Consider the following 18378-nt stretch of genomic DNA (forward strand, 5'->3'; position numbering starts at 1 on the left):
TTTTTTTTTTTTTGTTTCTTTTTTAATAATACAATTTTTAGTTGAAAAAAAAATTAATATTTTACTTTAACACAAAATATTATAACAAAAATATTATGCTAGTTTATTGGAATAAATAGAGTAAAAATATTTTTTTTCTTTTCGTGTACACATTCGCGTTATTGTCATTCGTATAATATTTTCGAAAGTATGCGATTCCACTTACTAGTCGTATGTCTGGTACATTTTTTGTATTATACATATGCAAATAATCAAGACTTCACTCATTTGACAAGAGAATTTTATCATGAATCCAATGAACTAAAGTCATCATGTTTAAGGTATTGTTGAATTTAATTTAGTAAATTAAAATATTGGATTTGTTAAAAAAAAATGTACAAATATGAACAATAATGTTATGTATGGATAAATAACTTAAAAACTAAGTGTAATGTAATATGTCTATTAATTGAAAGTTTAAATAAATTAAATAGAGTCATAGAGAGATCATCGGAAAATGTTCATAATTTTGTTAATTTTTAATGATTATAAAATGTGTAAAACTAGTTAACTATTTTATCAAAACTTAATGTTACAAAATTCATACTTAAATTATTGTTCCAAAATACAAACAACAAAAAACGTTTTGAAATTGTGAATTAAAATATTATATTTGTTATTATAATGTTGAGAGTAAACAATATGAATTAATAAAATATTCTACATCAAAATCATCATAATTACAAAATTTCCAAGTATAATAATAGGTATAAATTATATATTGAGACTTTAAGAAATACATTATTACTTTTTAAGTTTTTTACTTACCTATACTAAAATAATGAGAATATTCTAGTTATAATTACTTGTTTAAAACATTTGTAAATACCATATTCAATACGTGATTAATACGATAAAAAAAATTATAAATCTCCATAATATGTTATGGTATTATATATTAACTATAACAATTTAAAATTAATAACGTAAAAATATAATTAATTATTTTGCCGAAACTTAACATAATATTGAAAATGTTTTATCTTTAAAATAATTACCAAGTATTGTCTTACAGTTTTAGTAGAAACAAATAACAGCTGTTAACGAGATAACAAATAAACGTACAACAACATTAAAAACATATTTTGAACATAAATAAATGAAGAAACATGCTATTGTTATTCACACAAATACATTTTCTAAAAAACTATTCTTTGTAAATTTTCATTTCAAATTTAAAACATGGTAAGACTTTTTATTAAGTACGAGTAATTATATAATTTATAGATTTCTCTCTTTTTAAACGATTTTTTCGAAAACTACTGAAAAATAAAAAACATTTTTTTTTCGTGCATAATAATTTAATTTATTAATATTATTATTTTACCTTTAAAAAATATGGTAAAAATATCTAAGAAACTAAAACAATTAATATTTATTTCTAACGTTAATAAATAAATAATATATAATAATAGTTTATATAAAAATATGTTATACAAATGAATGTAAAAATATAAAATATTGATTAAAAACTTAATACTAATCTATGACTGAGTATAAGACACGAGTTCAGTTTTTATTATATTACATTACTGCATGCTTATTTCATAATACTGACGAATACCTACCTACCTGTATCTTTTTAAATGTTTATGACTTAAATTAATTTATAGCTTGCTCAAAATAATAACGAATAATAATAAGTTTATGACATTGAAAACTAGCTATAAGTTAATAAACTTAAAAGTAGTTTTCTTCATATTTAAAGATAAAAAAGATAAATAATTATCGATTAATTATGTATTTATTAGGATAAAAACAATAAATTCATGAGAAATTACATAGATACTCCGATTATACTAAAACTTGAAACTGATTATTTTAAAGTAGGTTCTTCTATTTGGCTACATGTGTATTAACTTATTTATATATTTATTATTATAACTTTTAAATGTTTCATATTAAGTTTTAAATTCCATTTGTATAGTAGGTATGGTATTAGACAGGTATATTATAATATTATATGCAATATGCAATATACATTGTTCTATGGAATGTAAATGTTATAAAATTGTTGATAGGGTGTACTATTCCTATCTAGATAACGATTTTATTTTTTAAGTGCCTAGTGCCTACACATAATAATAATTGAAATTAATAAATAATATATTTAACACTTCATATGTGATACGTCATAATGAAAATATAATATTTATTTCTAAATATGTATTTAAAAATATTTGTTAAAATGTTTAGTTATATAATTAATAACTAATATTGAATGAAGTAATTGAGTTGGTTTATCTTTAGGATTAAAGTCCATGTGACTGATATCAGCAGAATTAAAATTTTTAATTATATGAGAATATTGATGATTTAAGATTTTATATAATATGTGCTCAATCATGCATCAATAAATGTAAATAACATATATAATATCATCTCATATTGGCATTTGAAGTGTACCTATATTAAATTTAAATATCATAAATATAGTAATAGCATGAAATGTGGACGAAGTTAATTAAATGTATAAAAATACAAAAACAAATCCAATAATAAGATTATAATATTATAATAAAATAAGCTATTTAGAAAAGGCTTATTATTATAGCGTGTATTTAAACAATTGAATCACCATGAAATTAATAACCATTGATCTCCAGTCAAAACATTATGATACAAATTTATAATAATAATATTTAAAATTAAATATACTTATTTTCACATAGTATTAAAAGTTAAATTAATAATAACTTAATCGACAATAATGTTATTTTTAGCAAAATTTACTGCGAAAGTGAACTTTTACATGACGTACAACTATCTAAAATTTATCCAGATTCGAAAACTTTTGTGGATAAGCAGCTAAAATCCACAGAGTCTGATATTTTAGATAAGTATAGAAAATTGAAACTCTCTAACAATAATCAAGTGCCTTCTAATACCGAATTAACGAAATTCATTGACGAGTATTTAAAGGATGGTAATGAATTAGAGGAATGGACCCCTCCTGACTTTACTGATAATCCATCGATTGCTAACCGAATTAGAGACAAAAATTATAAACAATGGTCACTGGGATTAAATCAAGTATGGAAAACCTTAGCAAGGAAAATTAAACACGAAGTAAGAGACCATCCTAGTAATTACTCACTGATATGGGTTCCAAATGGATTTGCTATACCTGGAGGCAGATTTAGAGAACTTTACTATTGGGACACGTACTGGATTGTTAACGGAATGTTATTATGTGATATGACGTCAACAGCTAAAGGTGTCATTGACAATATTTTATACCTCATATCTCTGTTTAATTTCATGCCAAACGGTGCACGAGTATACTACCTAAATAGATCACAGCCACCAATGGTGACGTTGATGGTGGCAAATTACTATAAAGCGACTAACGACTTTGATTATGTACGAACAGTCATACCTGTAAGTGCAATCATAAATTATTATAAAAAAAAAAAATAATTACAAAATCACAGAACAATAAATTACTTTTTTAGACTTTAGACAAAGAATTTAAGTTTTGGATGGAAAACCGAATGGTCACTTTCCAGAAAAATGGAAAATCGTATACAATGGCAAGATTCTATGCACCGTCGAGAGGTCCAAGACCAGAGTCATATAGGTTTGTATAATTTGGTAGACTTACGAATGCAATTAGTATAATTTTCTGTTCATACAGAGAGGACTATGAAACAGCGGAATATTTTAAAACTGAAAAGGAAAAAACCAATTTCTACATAAATATTAAATCTGGAGCTGAGACTGGATGGGATTTTTCAAGTAGATGGTTTATAAATAAAATAAATTACTCGAATAAGGGTATGATTTTTTTTATTATTATTTCGATTAGAATCATAATACAATAATATGATGTATTAACGTTTATAAAATACAGGTAACTTAACAGACATACAAACGCCATCAATAATACCAGTCGAATTGAATTCTTTATTACACGTTAATGCATTGACTTTGAGTGAATGGTATGCCAAGATGGGAAATATAAGCAAAGCCGAAGAATATAGTGCGATAGCCGCGACCTTTCTTAACAATATACAAGAAGTAAAATTATTATATTAATATTATTAATAAGATATTATAATAGTATTCCGTTATCCATGTATTGATCATAGAAAATAAACATTTCATAATATATTGATTATAGGTTATGTGGAGACCAGACCTGGGAGCGTGGTTCGACTGGGATATAATGAATAATAAAAGTCGAGAATATTTTTATGTTTCTAATATTGTACCTCTGTGGACGGGAAGTTACAACATGCCGAAAAAAGCTGTAGCCAGTTCAGTGTTGGGATATCTAAGAGACCAACATATTATCGAACCCGATTATAGTGTGAATTTCAACGGTACGATTAAATAAAATCATTTATAAATCAACTTTTACAAGAATTTATAAGGTTTTTTTATTTGATTTTTTTAATGTGATTACTTGTTAGTATGAAATTTATATAATATTATTCACGGAGCACTGGAATTATAAATAATTACACTATGAAAAACATTGCTATAATTATTTTTATCTAGGAACACCTACATCTCTGTATGAATCATCACAACAATGGGACTTTCCAAATGCATGGCCTCCTCTACAAGCTTTCATCATTCAAGGTCTAGATAGGACACAACAAAAACTTGCACAACAGGTGGCACTGAAATTAGCCGACGTTTGGTTACGTTCAAATTATAAAGGATTCGCAGAGAAATCAATGATGTTCGAAAAAGTATGGACACAACATTATACACGTATTAAGACATTTAAGACATAGGTATTTAAATTTTTGATTTGAAAATTGTTTCGTAGTATGACGTTCTAGCTTCAGGAGAAACTGGTGGCGGTGGTGAATATATTCCACAGACAGGTTTTGGTTGGACAAATGGTGTCGTGTTTGAGTTTTTAAATCGATGGGGTGATACAGTTTCTAATGGGACAAACGGTAAGATAACATTTTGAAATTATTAAACATTTTAAATGAAAATTTAACTCCTTAGATAAAAATTGAAAAAAAAATATCTTAAAATCATGTTTAAGTCGTGTATATAAGTCAAATTATTCAAAATTATGTAAGTACCAAAAACTTACAAAGTTGCAGGTTAAAAATTAAAATGACTTAAATCATTAACAATTCTCTAGTTTTTTGTGCTTAAAAAGACCCGAAGCGGAAACTACTACTTATTATTAATTAGTGATTATTATTTATTTGTGTCAGTCTTTCTCCAAGCATTGCAGACTTATTTAGTGTTCAAACTTAAAATTGTCTTTGATGTTTACAAAGCTTAGTATATTTAATTATTATGTTCGAAAATAAATAACATACTTAAAGATTTTATAAATAATTATCCCTCAAGGTAGAGATCTCTCACCTATCTTATAAAATATATTCACATCCGAAATACCTACGTCGATCAACACCCTACTGGTTAACTTTGCAGATAACACTGCAATTCTAGCGTTTGAAAAATATCCTATCTCTGCTGCCAATACCCTTCAGCCACACCTAAATAAAATAAATTGATAGGCTAAAAAATGGGAAATAAAAATCAATGAAGATAAACCAGTTCAAGTAAATTTCTCTTTTAGTCCTAAAGAATGCACTTAACTTCAAATAAACAACAAACCAATCCCATTTCAACAAAATACAAAATACTTAGGAATCATACTTGACAAGCGTCTTATGTGAACCCAACATACAAAATCCAAACGTTAACAGGCAAATACACAACTTCACTTACTCAGACACTTTTAAAATCCAAAATCTAGTTCAAATTTAAAACCCTTATATATAAAGCCATAATTAGACCAATTGGGTCATATAGCATACAGATTTGGGGTCCTGCAAAGCTATCTAATATACGTTCTAAAAAAAAAATTCTGAGGTATTGTTAATGAACAACTTCCTCCACAAATTATTCATGTGCTTATAATGATAAAATTTTTTGAAAACTATTACTTATTATTTTAAATAACAGATTGAAATATATTTTAATAAAAAAAAAAAAAAATAATAATAATAATAAAAATAATTACAGAAGAAAATTGTTTATTTTATTGTTTTTTGGTAGTGGAAAAAATGTATTAATGTATGATTTAATTAAAGACAATATATTTTTACCATTCACTTATACCGAATATGCCCGAAGTGTCCAATAATTCGATGGAATAAACATAAATTAGGTTTTGAAAAATTATGTTTTTATATTTTTAGGATGTAATAGCAGCTATAAATATTTGTGCGATTTCAATAGGATCAGACAACAGTTAATGTTTTGGGTAAATAAAAAATTATATGGAAAAAAAATGAGAATATTTTTATCCATTATAATTCACCAATATATGGCACCTATTAAATGTATTTATTTACATTTTATAAACTGCAAATTCTATTTCAGTGTCACAGTATTTTAGCACTATAGCACACAATAATAATATCCCTCACTTACGTTTTTTTTAGTCGACAGTAACATCAATTATTATATTAAAATATAATGTTCAATTTAAAAAATCAATATAAAACAGTCGAAAACATTGACGTAATGATATAAACTATTAACGGTGTATAATTTGTTTTGATTTTCAGAAATGAGGAATCGGGGATAATTTAATTATATGCCAGTGCACCGGAAACTTAGGTACCTTCTTGTAATTAAATGTACCATACTTCAAACAGCTGAATAACGCTGATAAATTCAAAGAAAAAACTCAGTATTCATTTATTACAACATAATAAATTTATAATCTAGAAAATATAATTTTTAAATGATTTTCAAAAAACAATGCGTACCTAAAATTATTAATTTTTTCATACACACAAAAACAATGCAATGCAAAATAATGTATGTTTATTGATATAAAATACGTATTATTTCATTTATACATTATATAAAATAATTTTACACCTATTTTAATTATTGTAAGGAATTGTTGTTATGTTGATATTATTTTTTTTAAAAAAGCAACAACTTTTAATTGTTAAAATACTTGTAATTTATCATTATACACCTTTTTGCATGTACAACAGGTATGTGGTATACCTCATAGTAATTTATTGGAAATAAAAAAAAAAAAATTGAAAAACAAGAAAGTGCATTTTTTAATACGAGTTATTCAATATTCTTAAGTTTAGAAAATTATTTTGCGTTAAGTCATTTGAATTGAATTTGACCATATCATATATGTTCATGACTTATATAGGTGGTATACTTATACCTACTTTCAATAAAGTATATTTATCTTTGTGACATTTTGAATAAAAAACTTAATTCAACATGCTAATAAAGCATATAAGATTACCTTAATACAATAAGAAGTGTGCAAACTAACATTTCAATCTCAACTTATTATATAATATATACATTTGATCAAAAAATTGAGAATACCCGTCTTTAACAAAGCATATTATTATTATTATTATTTATTTCAGTTATTTAATTGTAATTAAAATAATAGGGGTGATCCACTTTTCTATCGAAATCAACCTTTCCGTTTACTGTAAGTACAATGATACATATTTCATTTTTTTTTTCATTTTGTATACCTTACAGACATTATTTTGATTTGATTTTTGTAATAGCACATTATACAATATTCTATATAATATGTATAGGTGCATTAAAAGAGTATTTACTGAAGTTTTTTTCTTTTAAATACGCTTAATTAATAATCTATTATCTAATTAATTTTTTATTTTAAAAATCATTGTCAATCATTATCAATTATTTTACACGATTTCATAAGGAGTTTCCAAAATATAAAAATTGAAATTTGTGAATCAAAAATGGAAGTAGGTATATATGGATTATTATACTAGTGTTAAACGAAAAGGTCGATTTTTGCAAAAAACAGTGACGTCCAAAATAATAAAATTCCTGTGTATCTACTCGACACTTGTTATTGCTATCATAGAACTTTTTAACCAAGCCTTAATCATTCATAATATAATGTTACATTAATAAGCCATAATATAATTATCTGACTTAAATTAAAATACCTACATTAAAAACTAATAATTAAAATGTGTTTTCTAAAATTATATTTGCTATGAATTTTGGTAAAATGATATCCAGTACGGTTCAATATAGTCTCAGTTAATTATTTATAAAGTATAAAACCGCAGTTCTTTAAGAAAATCGTGAAAATTATTTACTGTATAGTTAATAATATAATGGTTTAGATATTATACGTGAGAGGTGTTTAGATAAAAGTATGTAAATGATGATATAATAATAGAACAACGATAAGTGAAGAAAATATACATTCGTCTAAGCGAACACATTAATTGCTGACCTCCCATTTTCTATATTATACCAACGCAATCATTTACCTTGAATTAAAAAATATTTAAAGCTGGTCATTATTGTACCTTAGCAGTACTATAGGGACCAGACTACCTTTTGAGCAAAACACGTGCGCGTATTTAGCCGGCTCGAGGCTTGATACAATTTTAGACACCCAAACAGAGACGGCCATCTGTTAACAAATAAACCGTACGCATGAAAAGGAATCGCGCCGCGGTAAACATTGCGTTGCCCCGACAATTTTCTTGCGGAAATCGGCAGTTAAAACGTCGCGTTCAAATCTCGTACCATGGGACCCGGAGACAGCCCCCTCGGGCTCACTTGCTAATAGCGTCCCAGCGCTCCAGGGAGGGGGGGAGGAGGACGATAGCCAAATGAAGCGCAACCATGGATGTTCACAGAGGACCTACGCTCGTCCGTGATACAGTCACCGCACTTGAGGAAGGTCTCGTTGTGGTTTCGGGAGTAAGGCCTTAGATTCGAGCAGGAAACCGCCGTGCCCTGGTCGCAGTAGTGGCTCATTAAGACACCTCAGCGGAACTGGCGTCCCAGGCGGGATGTTCAAGGTGTCTGGCTTCTAGGAGCTCCCCTTGGCCTTTCGCTTAGAGGAGGTAACACCACGATTACACATAGGGGTAGAGTGTCGCTGAGTTAAAAGACAGATGGACTCGTCAAACCCCGCTACACACAGAAAGATGTACCTTAGTAGTGTCTAACTAATCAAAAAATCAATTTAAAATTTCATATTATTTTTTTATATACGACTAGAAACATACATGCATAAAAATATTTATCTATACATTACATTGTTTGGATAGATAATTACTATTTTTGATTAAACATATTAATAAATGTGTGAAAACTAACCTATATACGCACACAATTACGAGTAATAATTAAATTTATAAATCGCTTATTAAACCCATGTACTCCTATGGAGCTGAACCCCCCAAATTTCAAATCTTAATAAAATCCTTTGCCGTATCGTTAACGCTCCTCCATACATCTCTAATGAAACTATACATAAAAAATTAAACATACACACAGTTAACAGCTACCATATAATATTGTTATAAAAATTTCCATAATCATCCAAACACAACAATATTAAGGAAATATTTTCCGCCCACGCTCCCCGGAAATCCTTTTCACTGGCTAAAAATGCAGAATTCTCCTCAAGTGGATTTTTTCCTGTCAATTAAATACTTTAATCTTGTTGAAAAATTTGTATCGTAAATATTTACAAATTTTGTTTTTTCCCAAAACAAAATATGAATAATTGTTGACACTATTATCACGATTTATTGAAGACGAATAGGTATGCAGTAAAGGCGTGCGCAAACTTTAATCGCAGATTCAACATACAAAATAAAGCAGCACATTTTTTTACAATCGATGAAATACATTTTTTAACCCAATTTCATCTAACCCGTGCGCGTGACTATATATAGTATACAGGCTAAACATTCTATATTGTCATTTTATGTACATATAAAATCAACAAAACAATAATATTGCGTATAATTTATATTACGTAACCATGGGTAGTTACTTCCACTGAAAATGTTGATTTATATTCTATAAATACGGAACCTAACCTACAGAGACGAACATATGAATACTGGTGTTAACGGTAACTATTCTTATAATATTATTATTGGCATATTTTTATTAAGTCTTATTATACAGATAGGTACAGTTAAGAGATAGTCAGACTGTCGAACGTGGATAGATGAATTCAATTAAAGGTCGTAAACACGATCACTTAATACTTTAAGTTTTCCGTTTTAAAGAAACTAAAATATACGGTATAGGTATATAGGTTGTACGATACCGTTATTCTCTTCCATTGCAAAGAGATTTTTGTCTTGTAAGAAAGATTTTACTATATAATATAGGTAGGTAAAATACTTATCTACACTTACTGCACAATTATTTAAGTACCAAGTTCTAGTACAAACACCTAATAACATGTATGGTTATATTTATAATAAATTTATCAATTATAACTTACTGATTATTTCACTTATTTATTCTAAATAAGTAGAGATTTATTGTATATTTACTAAGACTGAAGCTCCTGGGGACTCTTAAATATATTATTTCAAAATTCTTTCTCGTTTGTTTGTATTAAACTCTAGTTTATGTGTAATAGTTATTATATAATTATGTTTTAATATTTAAAGTTTATTATTTTACAAATCTATGAGTATCATGTTTAATTTAATAGCAATTTATATTTTATGAGAAGTTAAATAACCTTTTAAATCAATATTGATCGATACTATAAAATAGTTTTATTTTATCGTAAAAAAAAAATGTATATGGGCAAATTATGATTTTATAAATAGGTGAGTGGGTAGTGAGTACCGAATAGCTTCAATATTATTTTATCTTTGTTTTTTAGTGGTTATTATTATTAGTATTAGTATATTTTGTTTACGTCGTTGGGGTGCGTCGACCGATAATTCGAACAAACCACGATGACAACGGAGTTCGTTATTATTATTTTTGTATTATTAGGAAACTGTCTGTCTCGTCCGCCTAGTTTTAGCGTGTACGATTGATTAAAATAAAGTATTTTTTTGTTTTTATTTCCTTCTTTTGCTGAATTTAACCACTCTTCTATCAATGTATTATGATAAAATTATTATTTTTTAAGCCACGATAGAAATATAATATATTCAATGCAATCAATATTTTAAGTATTATTTAGCTGTAAAATAATTTAATTTATTTTTTTCGATTTTAACAAATTTACAGTCGACTAACAAAATTATGTGGAATCAACACACACCTTGCCAAGACTGGAAGAGCGGAACTGTTTATGCATCTGACACATTACAACCAACATGACTAAGGTACCTATAGAATACTTATATGTAAATTATATTTATATTGAATTTAATATTCAAATGGTTTACTCATAATTTATTCTAATATGTTTTAAATTAAACAGGTAGGTACTTATTTGAAATTACCATATATTCATGGATATTTAGAATAATACTTATGAATTTGCTATTAAATTTTAATATTCATTTACAAAAGTTATATCTAAAATACGTATATATTTCAATATCTATGATAAATACAAATTACGTCTTATTCTGCAAATCCCCATTGATAAGAAAAAAAACAATCCATTATATAAATTGTAAGTACCTACCTACTTAATAGTTAATATCAAAATAATTATATTAATATTGTAAAAGTCGACTTATCTATAAGCAGTATTTATTATTTACTTTATATATCAATTAATCGTAGAATTCAAACATAATGATGTAGATAAATAAATTACTTATTAATTCAATTAAATGTTTGCTAACCTTACATTGTTACTATAATTATTTAGTATAGGTAGGTACATACTGTTATATTTTAAAAGTGCGAACTTTAAGTTTAATTAAATAATTATTTTGCTATAATTAATAGGTTAATCAGTGATGAAATTATTTAGTATTAGTTTTTACTTATAAAATTTATTATTTTATTACTCCGTGATAGGTGGTATATAATAATAATAAGAATAAACTTTTTTTGAATATTTATTCTGTATGTAATTTTAAATTTACACAATTTATACAATTATTACAATACACACATATTTAGTTTAAATATGTAATAATAAATAATGGTGGGATATTTAATTAAATCTTACAGAACTTAATTTGTTTTTTTATTTATTTTTAATCAATAAACAAGTTAGAATATCCAAACTTATGAATTTTAAAAATAAACTTTACAATTATTATTTTAACAGCATTATTTAAATTTTATTCTTTTACAAAAATACAATTAAATATTTTTATTTGATCAGAAATATTTAAATAAAATTGAATTTTAACAACGTGACCTTTTAAAAATAAAATAATTTAAGAAGACATCGTACCTACATGTGTTATCAGTTATCGCTGTCTAATAACACGTTTTTAGCATAACAAATCTATATATCAACCAGATTGTTTTTACAGTTTATTTACAGTTTATGGGTAATATCGGAGCTAATTTACTAATTATCAAATTTGTAGAAGATAATATAAACAGTGTTAGAAAGATTTTTTCGTAGTTTTATTTTAAAATGAGTTTTATAAATTTGAAGATATTAATAGGCATTTATTAGTAGATAGTAGGTACCTCATTATAACTCATTTATCAATGTATATAAAAATTAATTTTTCTTTCTTTGTATTCTATAGATTCGACTAGTACTGTACCGTATTCAATAAAAGTTAATTAATATAACCATATATAGATTCCTTAAAACACAAGTAGGATTTTTATAAATCGTCGTTTTCAACCCGTATAAGAAGTAACAACATAAACCTAAATTTGGTATTATAAATAATTTAATAGGTAATCACTACATTTTAAGTTAAAAATGTTATCAAATTATTTTTTTTTTTAATTTTATTATTTAGGCTAACAAATATATTTTATACAAAATATGTAAAATTGAGTAACACCTTTAATAAATCTATAAGAGGCAAAGTGTATAGTTAAGGTTTATGTACTAAGAATAACTTCAACCAGTCTTCACAAAAAAAAAAAAAAAAAAACAATTAAGAATATTTCAAACCCACTGTAAATAATGTTAAAATCAAACCACGTGTTCGTTAATTTCAGCTTGTAATTTGTTAAACGTACAGAAAAGTTTTTTATTACTCTTCACTGCAGATGAATTGCCATCTCGGTTTTATTTATCCCCAGGGGCCAACGCCGATTAATACGAGTACAACTGGTTTCAAAATAAAATGTTTTTCACCCGAGTACACAAGTACAGTAATATATTCCTTAACAATAAATTAATATTTTCTAATTAATTCAAATATAAATAAATCGTAGTCTGTAGTATGTATCTAGTACGTGGGCTATATGTTAAGCATAATATGTAAGATAAAAGCTACACATATGGGTGGATACGATTACTCTTAATAGAACGTATATCATAATTCATAAGTATAGCCTTATAGGATAGTTAAGAAAAATATTGTATTAACTAGATTTAATATTTTTTGTTATTATTTTACAAGGCGATTCCTTTATTGAACATACATTATTTCGAATAGTTTATAAGTTATAATTTATAACTTACAAGTATTTAGAGTTTAGGAAAGCAGAATTGTAGACAAACATTTTAGGACATCTCTGTAATTCGTCACTTTGCTCACCAAAACTTTAAATACTTATGAACTCATAACTCATAAACTATACTTGTACGAATTTCAATTTTTATACATTGAAATAATCCAAAAATTATTTTGTTTCAGAATATGAAATTAAAAATGTAGTTATCATTTAAAAAAGTAAAAAAAATAAAAGAAATTATAACGATAAAAAATATTGGAAAACATAAAATTTAAAAAAAGTGTTATTTTATTTCCATTAGAAATGATGTAATTTTTTTTTATAAAAAGCGTTTATAGATTTTAAAATAATAAGTGTTGTTTGATAAAAAAAAAAACCATTCAGTATACTATAATATTCATTACTAGGTACATTAAAAACATTTACATTTGTTGATGAAAAATTAAAAACTATCGTATTTAAGAATTATAATTGAAATTTTTTTTATGATATTTATTATTATTTAACCACTTAGGTATTAGATTTTTTTTCAACAGTGTGTACTTCAATTTTTTATAATTTAATCAATGAAATAACTCAATCATTTTTTTGAAGACAATATTTTTTTTAAATTCATTTATACATAATAGGTATAATCTCTAGATTTTATTACATCTAATATAAAAATTAAGTAAAATAATATTTGTCAAGTGGGCACCTCAAATGGATTAAGTTATATAACGATAGGTAATGGTAAGTACTACTGTACTAGGTATAATAATAGGCTGGATCACCAAGATTAATCTCATGCTGCACACCCCTATATATATTATATAATACTAATATACATGCATAAATGGAATGATAAATAATCAATACAATGTTAACTATTATTTACAAGTTGTATATTATGTATTATAATAAAATTATAATTATAAATCAGATACGGTTTAATTGTAAACATAATATGTATATTGCACTTATATAACGTATAATATAATATATATCTTTGTCTGCGATTCTTTAAAATAAAGCAAGCTCTACTGCGAGAGTGAATTCATGCATGATATACAATTAGCACGAATTTATCCGGATTCAAAAACTTTTGTGGATAAAAAATTTATATACACTGAATCTGAGATTTTAACCAATTATAAGACATTAAAAGACTCTTACAATGGTAACGTGCCACCATTGACAGAATTGATTAAGTTCATTGACGAACATTTAGAAGACGGCGATGAGTTGGAGGTATGGATCCCTCCCGACTTTACTGAAAATCCATCAATCGCCAACCGAATCATGGACCAGAACTACAAGCAGTGGGCATTGGAATTGAACCAATTATGGAAAACCCTAGCAAGAAAAATTAAAGACGACGTGAAAATAAATCCTGATAAGTACTCGTTGTTATGGGTTCCTAACGGTTTTATCATACCCGGAGGCAGATTTAGAGAGATATATTATTGGGACACGTACTGGATTGTTAACGGACTTATACTATGCGACATGAAGGATACAGCTCGTGGTGTCATCGACAATGTCATATCTTTGGTGAATCAATATGGTTTCATGCCGAATGGTGGACGAGCATACTATTTAAATAGATCACAGCCACCAATGCTCATATTGATGGCACAAAGTTACTATAAATCAACCAATGATTTTGAGTATATTAAAAAAATCATTCCAGTAAGTTCAAAAATTAATAAACGATTAATAAAATGTAATAATTATACATGTATACATACACACGTCGACCAATCATTGTCTTAGGATTTAGAGAGCGAATTTCATTTCTGGACGGAAAATTGGATGGTGACTTTCGAAAAAGACGGTAAATCGTATAGAATGGCAAGATACTATGCGCCGTCAAAGGGACCAAGACCAGAGTCATATAGGTTTGTATAAGCTTGCAAAAAAGTACAAATGTACAATTAATATATACTTATTAAATATCAATAGAGAGGACTACGAAGTAGCTGAAAAATTTGACACTGAAGATGAGAAAGACGATATGTATTCTAGGCTGAAGTCTGGCGCTGAATCTGGATGGGACTATTCGAGTAGATGGTTCATTAAAACTGACCAAGACTCCGAACTCGGTTAGCAGCTCTAGTATCTTATAAATAAATGTCAAATATTTATAATAATTAAAATATGTAATATAATTTAAAAAATATAAATCATAGATCAGCTATCAGATGTGCATACGCCAAGTGTTATACCAGTTGAATTAAACAGCATACTAAACCAAAATGCACGCATATTGAGTTCATGGTTTGGTCAGATAGGAAACAAATACAAAGCCACTAAATATTGTATCATCGCACAAGAATTTCTTAAAGGTATACAAGAAGTTAGTAAATATTTTAACGATAATATTTTTCATTATTATAATTCAATAATAAAATTATAGTATTATTTTTACTAAAAACAAAACATCTACTGCAGGTCATGTGGAGATCCGACAAAGGTGCATGGTTTGACTGGGATTTAATAAACCATAAAAATCAAGATTGTTTTTTTGTATCCAATATTGTACCTTTGTGGACAGGAAGTTATAACATGTCAAAAGAAGCGGTGGCCAATGATGTTTTAAGATATTTAAGGGATGAAGGGATTGTCGAACCGGATTTCAGCATAAGTTTTCATGGTATAAAATTGTAACACAATTAAATATGTCTAGACGATTCATAACATACCTACATATATGCCATTGGGTTTGGTTGTATTTGTAGATTGTAAATCTACAGTATAAGCACTATAGATAAATGTACTATATAGGTACCTACTTAAGTATATATGTACTTAAAAAGAAGCAAAAAAAACATAATTTATTCAACTTTATTAAAAATTAAGTACTCTGTACTGGCATGTAGGTATATATTAATATTAAATTGTAACCATTAAAATTACCTATAACATTATATTAGGTATCTACTTAAATAGTTAAATGATTGTTTAGTTTTTAAAATTAAAATGTAATATAATAGTTATTTTATACAAACTCCAGATTACATCACATATAGCAGGTCCTTATAGGCACTAGGTGGTATTCATTTCATAATTTCTTCCTATAGGTACACCTACGTCTTTGTACATATCGTCACAACAGTGGGATTATCCAAATGCTTGGCCTCCTCTACAAGCTTATATTATTCAAGGTCTGGACAGGACAGAACAAGAATTCGCACAACAAGTGGCGGCAAATATGGTCGAGGTCTGGTTGAGCACAAACTATAAAGGATTTGCAGAAAGATCGATAATGTTTGAAAAAGTAAGAACTAGGAATTATTAGGTACCTTCAAAGTGTGGTTTTAATGAAAAAAAAAACCATACTGTGACGTCGAAATTATTGTTATAGTACCATGTTGAAACTCCGGGAGAAACTGGCGGTGGTGGTGAATATGTTCCACAGACTGGTTTCGGTTGGACAAATGGCGTTGTGTTGGAGTTCTTAAACCAATGGTGTACCGTCAATACTTATACTAATGGTAAAATTGATTATTTAAAACTAGGGGACTATAGCACATGATAGCTTCGCTCGCCAACCTCCTTTAATCTTTTTTCTGCAAGTTGCGACTGGAGAGAACTATAACTCTAATAATATATATATAAATATATCCAGATGCAAAATAATACATTATAAACTAGAAACTAGGTATTAGTATTCCAAATAAAATTTAATATATACGTTATTATCTAGTTAATTACAATATTTTCTTCAATGAATTTAACTTCAAATGTATATTCAATCCCAATTCTCTCGCGACTTTTACTTTATGAAATAAAACGTTTAATTGACAAAGTCTCAGTGGGAATTGTAATTTTTTCATGGCAAAAAACGAAAGTCTGAACGTTCATTTATATTAAATAATATTATGCGCATAGCAGATATAAATAATATCACCTTCCTTGTTTCCTGTACTAATTTCGTATTGTAATGGGTAGTATTACAAATCATTTATTATACAATACTGACATTTTTTTGGTTTTGTATTTTAATTCTAAATGATCAAAATTCATTAAAATAAAAAATTGATATTTTTATAGTATATTTTAAATCATTTTGGCACATAATTCTGTACATTTCTAATAGCTAAAAAAATGTATACAAACAAATGGAATAATTATTGTAGTCTTTTTTTTTTTTATTCTTGTAGACCTTCCGAATAATAATCCAAGAAACAATTCATCAAATGGATCCGATTTATTGAAGAGCAGTTTTAAACGTTTTTGCTAATTTTTGAAAAATAACGATTGATAATACTAAATAATAATAAATAAAAAAAATTACCTAATTGAGATCTGCATTTGTAAACGTAACACAGAAAAATGCTCGACCTTATTATTTTTCATATATTACGTGTTATTTTATTTCAAAATTATTATAAAAAAATATTGACATAGGTGTTTATAAGAAAATTGCAAGCTGCTTGTCATTTCAACCAAAATATACCAACCACTATTTTGTGAATTATACCGATAATTGATAAACATAGTAATGTGATTACACTTTTGAAAACTCATACGAATTTATACTTTATCTACTCGAGAATGATCAGGGCGCTCTTAAAATTTCGTTTCCCAACTCCAATGAATATTAATACAATTTTTAGTTTAGATTATTCGAAATTGAAATTAAAAATCTTCAATGTAGTCTAATCAACCTAATGTAGACAACAGACATATTCATTAATTTAAATCAGTTTTTAAAAGTCTCATTGTACCTATTATTTGGTTTTAGATCCATTGGTAGGATCGACAATAAGTACATGTATTCTTTATCATTCAATACAAGAGACGAAACAGCGGTGAATGGTGACCTGTTGACACGCTGGAACACTCCACTATTTCTTTTAAACAATATTCATAAAAGCTGAATGCATACACTAGGAAAAATTATAAAAAAATATATTATAAAATTATTTTATAAAAAAATATTGCATTATTTTCAAATAATGTTTAACTATAATCCTGTAGTCCGTAGGATAT

General features: G+C 26.6%; 2 protein-coding genes across 4 annotated transcripts; both read left to right on the forward strand.

The window, feature by feature from the left end:
• The first annotated feature begins 67 nt into the window (after positions 1-67).
• LOC112598966 (trehalase-like) lies at positions 68-6775 on the forward strand. Of its 2 annotated transcripts, XM_025345646.1 has the most exons (10): positions 68-320; positions 2763-3420; positions 3495-3619; positions 3677-3816; positions 3893-4059; positions 4163-4364; positions 4543-4739; positions 4820-4952; positions 6222-6286; positions 6594-6775. In XM_025345646.1, exons 1-10 carry the CDS (start codon positions 190-192, stop codon positions 6597-6599), a joined length of 1824 nt encoding a protein of 607 aa, XP_025201431.1. In that variant the 5' UTR covers positions 68-189; the 3' UTR covers positions 6600-6775. The 2 variants fall into 2 exon arrangements, with proteins under 2 accessions (XP_025201431.1, XP_025201432.1); XM_025345647.1 differs by lacking the exon at positions 6222-6286 and having other exon boundaries at positions 190-320.
• Positions 6776-10804: 4029 nt separating this feature from the next.
• Positions 10805-17634, forward strand: LOC112598756 (trehalase-like). Of its 2 annotated transcripts, XM_025345350.1 has the most exons (10): positions 10805-10867; positions 11074-11171; positions 14415-15072; positions 15157-15281; positions 15346-15485; positions 15573-15739; positions 15835-16036; positions 16464-16660; positions 16748-16877; positions 17547-17634. In XM_025345350.1, exons 3-10 carry the CDS (start codon positions 14440-14442, stop codon positions 17624-17626), a joined length of 1674 nt encoding a protein of 557 aa, XP_025201135.1. In that variant the 5' UTR covers positions 10805-10867; positions 11074-11171; positions 14415-14439; the 3' UTR covers positions 17627-17634. The 2 variants fall into 2 exon arrangements, with proteins under 2 accessions (XP_025201135.1, XP_025201136.1); XM_025345351.1 differs by lacking the exons at positions 10805-10867; positions 11074-11171 and adding an exon at positions 11403-11467 and having other exon boundaries at positions 14582-15072.
• Positions 17635-18378: the final 744 nt, after the last annotated feature.

The sequence above is a fragment of the Melanaphis sacchari genome, unplaced genomic scaffold (genome assembly GCF_002803265.2).
Source record: "Melanaphis sacchari strain LSU unplaced genomic scaffold, SCAv2.0 Contig4_pilon_pilon, whole genome shotgun sequence".
Lineage (NCBI taxonomy): Eukaryota > Metazoa > Arthropoda > Insecta > Hemiptera > Aphididae > Melanaphis > Melanaphis sacchari.

Excerpts from the sequence above, each read along its gene's own strand:
- LOC112598966 (XM_025345646.1), top strand. The coding sequence starts at position 190 with ATGCGATTCCACTTACTAGTCGTATGTCTGGTACATTTTTTGTATTAT. Across the intron at positions 3,620-3,676 it reads CCAAGACCAGAGTCATATAG|AGAGGACTATGAAACAGCGG; the intron begins GTTTGTATAATT and ends CTGTTCATACAG. Across the intron at positions 4,060-4,162 it reads TTCTTAACAATATACAAGAA|GTTATGTGGAGACCAGACCT; the intron begins GTAAAATTATTA and ends TATTGATTATAG.
- LOC112598756 (XM_025345350.1), top strand. The coding sequence starts at position 14,440 with ATGCATGATATACAATTAGCACGAATTTATCCGGATTCAAAAACTTTT. Across the intron at positions 15,282-15,345 it reads CCAAGACCAGAGTCATATAG|AGAGGACTACGAAGTAGCTG; the intron begins GTTTGTATAAGC and ends AAATATCAATAG. Across the intron at positions 15,486-15,572 it reads TGACCAAGACTCCGAACTCG|ATCAGCTATCAGATGTGCAT; the intron begins GTTAGCAGCTCT and ends TATAAATCATAG.